At 31.8% G+C, this 10000-nt stretch overlaps 1 protein-coding gene and 1 long non-coding RNA gene across 3 annotated transcripts in view; one reads left to right on the top strand and one right to left on the bottom strand.

Annotated features, from left to right (window-relative positions):
* The window catches only part of LOC119576236 (endochitinase-like), a 13208-nt gene that overhangs the window by 2403 nt on the left and 805 nt on the right, over window positions 1–10000 (top strand). Inside the window, exons 3-9 of the mRNA XM_037923830.1 lie at window positions 1–103; window positions 1494–1625; window positions 5603–5854; window positions 6485–6670; window positions 6920–7048; window positions 9366–9515; window positions 9807–9902. The exon at window positions 1–103 is cut by the window's left edge and continues 32 nt beyond it. Of these exons, the coding sequence (XP_037779758.1) occupies window positions 1–103; window positions 1494–1625; window positions 5603–5854; window positions 6485–6670; window positions 6920–7048; window positions 9366–9515; window positions 9807–9902 (1048 nt within the window). The remainder of the gene's footprint in view (window positions 104–1493; window positions 1626–5602; window positions 5855–6484; window positions 6671–6919; window positions 7049–9365; window positions 9516–9806; window positions 9903–10000) is intronic.
* The window catches only part of LOC119576237, an 11333-nt gene continuing 8577 nt past the window's right edge, over window positions 7245–10000 (bottom strand). For both annotated transcript variants that reach the window (XR_005229031.1, XR_005229032.1), the window contains one exon: window positions 7245–9510. This is a non-coding gene — a long non-coding RNA (uncharacterized LOC119576237). The remainder of the gene's footprint in view (window positions 9511–10000) is intronic.

Here is a 10000-nt window from a genome sequence, read left to right as displayed (position 1 = left end):
CTGGGGCCTCTGTGCCTATGACAGGTTCACGGCTCTTAAGACGGTAAACCCAGAACTCAAGACCTTACTTTCCGTTGGAGGAAACGCTAGGCTGATGTCCCAGGTGAGACTTGGATCACAGTTGGAACTTTACAAGTAAAATTGTGTTAGAAGCCTGTGGTAATGTATCTGAAATGTGCGTATGGTTCAAGTGTTACTTTGTGGTTAGTGACTGAACTGAAAATGTCTTTCATTATAATGAATGTCATATAAGGCCTTTTTTTTACTGGATCTCCTAAACCCTTAATACTTTGGTACATACTCAAACATGTTTGCTCTTTAAGCGCACATAATTGGAACCTTCTGAAACATCTTTTCGTTATGTATGCCTATTCCTTGATAAAAAGTGGTGTTCTCTGGTCGGCCAATCAAAGCGCGATATTTTTCAGATATATCGTATCGTATGTTTCTTGATATGCAATTCTTATATGAAGATACATGAAATGTTTCTGTGCCTTTAAACAATACACCAAACACTTGTTCACTCTGTATGGATAAAATTTAAAGTCAATCATGACGACACGGTAAGAATTTCCAACGTGTCATCATAGGACGTGGTATTGACCTTGGTGGGATGAATATCTACACATTTATTTTAACCTTTATGATAAAACCTTACAGGATCAAAAATATCAAAAGGAAAGGCATGATCTGTTGATATATTATAGGCACTAAGACAAGTAAATACCATTAACCAGTTATCTGAGCTTCGGACTCTATGTGAACATGGAGCTCACTTTCAGTGGATACGATAAGATACAAAACTACAAGCAACATATACTTCCATTTCCATATGAAGAACAATGGATGTAATAAGAAAAATATGTTAGAAATACATCTGAAAGTTTCCACAGCCTTGCGAAGTGAAGAGCTGTATATACAAACAATAGAAGTTGAAAGGAAATCAGGTCTTTTTTCCATTTCATTTGAAGTTTCCACAACACTTTGTTTCTTATCAGAAATCATACCAGCATAATAAGTAATTTAATGGTTTCCTATTGACTTTTTTAAGTGAAATAAAAAAAAAGTAATTTGTATGTCTGAATAAACTTCATGTTTTATAGCGACCACGAGCCAAGATGAATGTATAAAAAAAAGTGTAAGGAGTTTCGGGATGCTGCAAAAAGGGTCTATGCAGTGATGAATAAGAGCCGCCATTATTTCTTAGCACCACTGAAATCTTTTATTGCAATGTTAGATGACTATTACACGTATAGCTATGACATTTGGAATCTAAAATGTCCCTTAGTTCATATTTTTCAGTATTCAGATACTCATTTCATTTCAGAAAGAAAAATCCGTGTAAAAACACCCTTACCGCTATCGGCAAGTCCCATAAATAATTGGTATCTTTACCAACAATAATATCAGACGTACTGCTTGCCCGCGCCTGCAGTTACGACCACATGCAGCAGAGATGACAAAGCTTGTTCTAACATTCTGACGCCCAACAGGTCTCAGCCGACCCTTTAAAAAGAGAAATCTTCGTATCCAGTGCCGTCAGCCTGGCGAAGAACCACGGCTTTGACGGTCTAGACATAGACTGGATGTATCCTGGCGACAAAAACGGAATCCCGGAGGACAAGGTACAGTATGTCTCGTAAGTCACAATACAGTAACTAGTAGGAAAGAATAAACAAAACTATCATTAAAACGACACTATTTTACGATATACCATCATGTACATATATGGTGATATTGTCAAATAGAAAAAAATCGAAAGAACTTTGCTTTCTGGGTTGATTACGAGATGACATTTTTCTCATTTTTATACTAGTCATAGCTATAATGGCACTTGTAATCTAAGCTTGCATTTTATATTAGCTGCGCTTTTGTAATATGAAGAAACCCAAAGTAGTGTGTAATGGTGTAAAAAATAATTGTAAAAAGCAAACTGTAAACTGTCTTAGATTCCCAGAAATCGGGTGGAGCAAATTTTATCGTAAAAAGAATCAAGCGGTAGGTTTTACGTGTCCAAGGCTATGGACTCCACTTCAGGCTGGAAAGGTGCTAATTCTGTACAAGTACAGAATAATATGTAAGTTCACGCTACAAAAAAAAAAAAAAAAAAAAAAAAAAAAATACAGTAACATATGGGAAAGATGAAACAGAACAACGACACTAGGAAAAAATAAAATAAAATAACACAAAACAGGAGCATTTCGGAAATAAAATAGAATCACTTGAAAATGAATTAATTTTGTGTAGACATTTTCATATTACAATAATAAGCACGATAAACATTAGTTAATTATGAGGAGTGCGGCATATATTAGGAATAAGAAATGTAAAATAAATACAGGTTGAAGACAGACAAACAACGTATGTAGTCAACATAAGTAAGTTATATTACATTCTATAAGTAATTATAAAGAACAATGGTAATGGTGATAATGTTAATGTTATATCGATACAATAACATTAATAGCATTGGTAGCGTGGTTATTATCTTACTAGTAATCATAATAATGATAATAACAATTATTATTTATTTGATAAGTGTAAATAACTACAAAAACAGCAAGACAATGACACTAATCACATTGATACTTATAATAGACGATATTTTTAGCTGCAATGGTAATGAAAATGGCAAAAATAAATAATAATGACAGTAGTGAGGTTAATACTATGTACAACAACAACAACAACAACAACAACAATAGCAGTGATAATGATAACGATAACAAAAGTAATAAAACCAACAACAAAATCAATAAAATAAGTTCATAGGGGTGAGAACAGCAACAATAAGATTATGATTATAATAATGGTGATAATGACAATTATGACCAATGAAAATAAAATCGTTACCAAGATAATCGAGTTACTACTTATGATAGTGAACTCGAGTTACTACTTATGATAGTGAACATTGTGATAATTATAGCGATAATAAGTAATGCGTCTGATAATAACAACAATAATGATAATTCAGTAAGAATAGTTATGACATGAAAATAATGACGATGGTGTTGATGGTCATATAGTGATACTGATATTAATGCTATTATTGATGATTATGTTAATGCTGCTGCTAATGATGATAATGATAATAATGATGTTAATAGTGATGAAAATAATGATAATAATGATGACTATAGTGATGATAATAATGATAATAATGAGGATAATAGTAATGATAATAATGATAATGATAATGCTTATAATAACAGTCATAATAACAATAAATATGATGATAATGCTACTACTACTACTACTACTAATAATAATATTAATAATAACAAATGATATTAACAATAATGGTAATAATAATGATAAATAATGATAATAATAATAATAATAATAATAATAATAATAATAATAATAATAATAATAATAATAATAATAATAATAATAATAATAATAATAATAATAATAATAATAATAATAATAATAATAATAATAATAATAATTATAATAATTATGATAATAATAATGTTAATGATAATGACAATAGGGATGATAACGATAGTAGTAAGGAAAATAGCAATGGTAATAACAATAATAATGATAATAATAATAATAATAATAATAATAATAATAATAATGATAATGATAATAATAATAATGGTAATGATAATGATAAAAGTATTAATAATGTAATGATAATGATGATTATATTAATGTTATTTATGTTGATAATAATAATTGTAATTTTAATAGTGATAATAATAATCATAATGGTGACAATAATACTGATAATGGAAATGATGATAATAATAATTGTGATGACAATGATAATGACGACGATGATCATGATAATGACATTTTAAATATAATAATAGTAATAATGATAATAATAATAGTAATGACAATAATGATGGTAATAATTATAATGGTAATGATATAATGATAATGATGATAATAATGATAGCAATACTACCACTACTATTATTATCAATAATGATAACTATAATAATGACGATGATGATAATGATTATGATAATAATAATAATAATAATAATAATGATAATAATAATAATAATAATAATAATAATAATAATAGTGATTAATAGTGGTATTAATAAAAACAACAGAAAAAACAACAACAGTAATAATAGCGGTGGTAGTAGTAATAATAATATTGATAATAATAATAATAATGATAACAACAACAACAACAGTAATAATAATAATAATAATAATAATAATAATAATAATAATAATAGTGATAATAATAATAATGATGATAATGATAATGATAATAATAATATTGATGATAATAATGATAATAACAACAACAATAATAACAACAACAACAACAACAATAAAAAAAAATAATGATGATAATAATAATAAAAAAAAATAATGATAATAATAATAATAATAATAATAGTAATAATAATAATAATAATAATAATGATAGTAATAATAATGATAATAATAATAATAAAGAAAAACACTAATAATAATCATAATAAAAAAAACACTCATAATAACTATAGTAACAACAACAACAGCAACAACAACAATAATGATAATGATAATAATAATGATACTACAACTACTACTACTACTAGTGATGATGATAATGATAATGATACTACTACTACTGCTACTACTACTACTACTACTACTACTACTACTACTAGTGATGATGATAATGATAATGATAATAATAATAATGATAATAATAATGATAATAATAATAATAATAATAATAATAATAATAATAATAATAATAATAATAATAATAATAATAATAATAATAATAATAATAATAATGATAATAATAATAACAAAAAAATAATGATGATGATGATGATAATAATAATAATAATGATAATAATAATAATAATAATAATAATAATAATAATAATAATAATAATAATAATAATAATAATAATAACAATAATGACAATAATAATGATTGATGATGATGATGATGATGATGATGATGATGATGATGATGGTGGTGATGATAATGATGATGATGATGAAGATGATGTTGATGATGATGATGATGGTGGTGGTGGTGGTGGTGGTGGTGGTGATGATGATGATGATGATGATGATGATGATGATGATGATGATGATGATGATGATGATGATGATGATGATGATGATGATAATAATGATAATAATACAAATGATAATAACAATAATGAACATAATTGTAATAATAATAATAGTAATAATAATAATAATAATAACAATAACAATAATAATGATAATAATGATAATAATAATAATAATGATAATAATAATGATAATGATAATGATAATGATGATGATGATGATGATCATGATAATGATCATGATAATAATGATAATAGCAAAAAATGATAATGATCATGCTAATAAAGATAATATCAATAAAAAATGATAATAACAACAGCAATAATGATAATGATCACAATAAAGATTATGATAATGAAAAACACATCTAATGTTGCTAACAGACAACAGCTGTAACACTCACACTGACTGCCAACCTCCCGTTCATATCATCTTTATCGCCACATCAACCATTCCTCTTTTCAAAAACCATAACACCAATCATCATTACTTTTTTTTTCTTAATTTATCATCCTCACCAACACCACAATCCTCATTCCAGGAAAATTACATCCTGCTTCTGACTGAGCTTCGAGAGGTGCTGACGATGGAAGGCCTCTTACTAACAGCCGCTGTGTCTCTACAAAAGCCAGTCATTGACAAGGCCTACGACATCCCCACCGTGTCAGCTGTAACGGATCTACTCCTTCTGCGTGGTTACAACTTCCACGGGACCTGGAGCACCTACACCCACCACCATGCCCCTCTGTACGGCCACCCGGAGGATAAGGGAAACAATATTTACCTGAATATTGTGAGTGGGAAAGAGTCTGCTCTCGTTTCGTACACTTGGTTTATTTTAATGTTACTAAATATTATTATTATTATTACAGTTATTATTATTATTATTATTATTATTATTATTATTATTATTATTATTATTATTATTATTATTATTATTATTATTACTGCGGTCTAATGCCTCAGCATTAGACCGCAGTATAGATACCCCATTCCCTCTCGTCCATCATGAAAAAACATCCTCTATCAGTATATCTATTTATATATATTTACATATCTATATATTCTATCCATATACATCTAAATATATCTATATTCTATTAATTCAAATTTATATACATATCTTATCTAAATATCTCTACATTCTATATATTCATATCTGTATGCAACTAAATATCTCTATTTCTATTAATTCATATCTACATACTTAGTATATACATCTAGCTATGTTCTATCAATCTCTATATTCTATCAGTTCATATCTATATACATAGCTACATTCATCTAAATATCTCTATGTGCTATTTATTCATATCTATATACATAGCTACATTCATCTAAATATCTCTATGTGCTATTTATTCATATCTATATACATATCTACATATCTATCCTCTATCTTCTAGATGTCTTTTACTTCTAGGACTACGGCCTCGAGTACTGGGTGTCGGGAGGAGCAGACAAGAGCAAGATGGTCTTGGGTCTCGGAACGTTCGGTAATTGCTGGACACTAGACAGCTTAGACGACACAGGGTATTTCGCTTCGGCCACACAAGCGGGGGAACCTGGGCCCTATACAGCGTCGTTGGGTATCCTCGGGTACAACGAGGTGAGTGGTGTGTTGGCTATGCTGTATCTGGTTTTCTTTATTTGAGTGGGTATCTTTCGGGTACAATGAGGTGAAGGATAGGTTATCTACGTTGTATATGCTTTTCTTGATTTAATTGGGCGTTTCTTGGGTACAACGAGGCAGGTGAGGGATGGGGCATTCTTTATTTTTTTCTTGATCTAATCATGTATATGATTAGAATAAGGAAATGAGGAGACAGGAGTAACAAGGAAATAATTATGGCGACAGATATGCGAGATGCAGCGAGACAGCGAGTGGACGGTGGTTCTCGATCCGGATATGAACGAGCCTTATGCGTTTTATCAGGGAAACAAGATCTGGTGCGGCTACGAGGACGCCCTCTCAATGTGGGTCAAGGTAGGGGGTTGGCTTATCCTTAGGCATCTCTTAAGCCATCTATTCACTTTACGTCTTGATCAAATGCATTTTACCCTTGTCCTGGTTTCTCTTCGTACTCCATACATTGCCTTTCATTCAAAGCTTCCTTTCCACTCAGTGTTATCATTGATATTTCCTCAAAACCGCTAGATTGGACTTAAAAAAACGCTACACATAAGAATAAAGCTCTTCATTTCCCATATAATGTGACTGCTAAATGCAGAGTAAACTTTCAGAATATTCCCGCTAGATCATAAGTGACAAACTCTAGATCTAGCAGGAAAATCGCTAGAATAGCAAAACTGTTTCCAAATATCCCAATCTTCATTATCTTCTCTTGCATGTCATTTATTCTCTCTTACCCCGTCACTCCGTCATCTTCATTCCTGCTCCTCTTATTATTAGTGATTCTGTCCTCTCACATGATGTTAGATTGGTCTATTCTCAGGCGTTTCGAAGCGTAGGGGTTTATATGACCTATCTTTTTGGTATCCAAAAAGACAATATATTTTCTTACACTTCGATATCTTGCGTTTTCCAAGTCTTCTTTATCCTAACTTTTTTTTTTTAATCTGCATTCTCCTCTCTGTATATTCAGCCTCTTTTATCGGTCTATCTGCGTCTAACTTCTGTAAAATAGGTACTCTGGTGCTTACAGTCTTGCTCTTCTTGTCCTGTGGCAGGGTCGGTTATATTTTTTGTCTCCTACTGATGTTCACAGACTTGGTTTTTATACATTAATTTGTAATTTGTATTCTGTGCAGGTTTTCTACTTTCTTGCCATTTCGCTTAGTTCATCGAGGTTTTCCGTAGTTATTCGATATCATCTACATCAAAACCTACGTTTTCTCTAGATACTGTGTTCTGTCTCGCCCAAAGACTTCATCATCAACTTATATGTTGAACACCCTTGTAATATCCTTGCAATGCTCTTTTACTTGTCTTGAGTTCTTCTGTTCTCAAGTAGCACTTTCTTACTATCGCCGATGTCCCTTAGTAAATGTTATTTATCATTTTGGTAGATCCATTTTCTAAGTTCAATTCTATTTTCTATCATTTTGGTGAACACCTTATAGGCATGTGATAGCAGGCCGATTGCTATGTATTTTTTTTTACATAGGGTGCTGCTTCTTTTATTTAAGGTTTATTGTATTATTACTTACAGTTGTCGCACGTGGTTCTGTCTCCTCTTTTGTATATAAGATTTATTGTGCATTTTCCCCATTGATTTGTGTCTGTCCTCCTTCCAGTATCCTTTGGATCATTTGTTATGCCCTTCTTAAACGCGTCCCCTTCTGCATGAAGAATTTCTCACTGTAAGTTATTTTTTCCTGTTGCTTGGCTTCCGGTGCTTCCTTCCGCCTCTTCTTTCATGGCGTGGAGATGGTGGTGTCTTCTCCTGGCACTCCTACGTCTGCCTTCGGGTATAGCACCCCTTGTAGTCTTAGGTTCTTTCTTTGATGTATTTTCTCTTTGTGGATTTTTGACAGTTGTGGATATTGGTTTCCATTCTCGTGGTGTTATTTTATATATGTGTTTGCTACTTCCGGTTCCGGTTGCTGTCTTTACATTTATCATTAGTTTTCCCTTTTCCACATTTAATTTGTTTACTTGTATTCTTTTTCACTTCTCTATTGAATTTCTTATATATTTCTTTATTTTTGTGCGTCGGATTTGTATGTTGTCTTTTCTTCTTCATTTTTTTTCTATTTTTTTCCTTTCGTCGTATTTTTGTATCACTTCATCACCTATTTCCTTCTGCATATATTTCTAAAACTAAGTAGCCCTTCTCTCTCTCTCTCTCTCTCTCTCTCTCTCTCTCTCTCTCTTTTTTGCCAGGATATGTCTGTTTTCACTTCGTTTATACTGTGGCAGTGTCCGTTCATCCGATTGTGGTTTTGAATTCGTTTAGTACTTCTGGTATTTTGAGATACTTTGTACACTTCTTCCTCCTTGCCATTCTTTCCCCTCTTCTATTTTTCGCCCTACTCTCTCTCTCTTCCTTTTCCTTCAAACATCCTTTCCTTTGCCCTTTTTATCCCCCATCTATCCCTTTCCTTCTTATATATTGTATTGATGTTATGTTTTTTATTGGATTTTAGGCGTAAATATTAATGTGATGTTTGTGCTCATCACCTCCTTTTGTGTTGGTAATAGCAAACCTTCCCAAGTCCTAGTAGTTTTTTTATGGCCAAAGTTGGTAAAAGAGGCAGAAGAGAGGGGAGAGGAGGAAGGAGAAATGAAGAGAGAAAGAGAGAGAGAGAGAGACGGTCAAACAGCGCGATATCCTCCCCAGGGTCAGTACGCCCGGAGCCAAGGCCTGGCGGGGACGATGGTGTGGAGTCTGGAGACGGACGACTTCTCGGGGTCCTGCACGGGGCGGCCCTACAACCTCATCAGGTCCATGAACGAGGGCTTCCTGAACCTGCCCTTTAGCACTCCTGTGGTAAAATGAAGCAGCTTTATATTGCCCATTGATACATCAGTAGATAAACAGAAAACAAGTGTTACCACTGTTTTGTTTGTCGCCACCAATAAATGAGGGACCAAAGGACTTCCCAATTATATCAAATAAGAAAAAACAATATATATACCTTTTTTCTAACGAGCACCAAAACGGAGGAGGAACTTCCTTTAACTGACAGATGATTCTATTACCTTGATATATAATATGAGTTTTCAGCCATCATGGTTTTCTGTGATCTAAGCAACATTTTTTTTTTCTTGCAAACCACAGCCTCCAACTGTTGCTCCTGAGATTACTTCCGAAGCAGTAGTTACTCCCGCGTGTAGTGAAGGCGATTACTACCTTGAAGATATTCAATGTGATAGGGTCAGTAGCTATCATAAGTAACAGTGTAAAATGAAGTTGTTTTTGAGCTATATTGGCAGCGTGTTAACGTCACTTGATATGGCAATACAGCACTTGTT

Source organism: Penaeus monodon, chromosome 8, assembly GCF_015228065.2.
Source record: "Penaeus monodon isolate SGIC_2016 chromosome 8, NSTDA_Pmon_1, whole genome shotgun sequence".
NCBI lineage: Eukaryota > Metazoa > Arthropoda > Malacostraca > Decapoda > Penaeidae > Penaeus > Penaeus monodon.
Note: the sequence above shows the minus strand (reverse complement) of the source record. Positions and strands in the feature narration are given on the sequence as shown.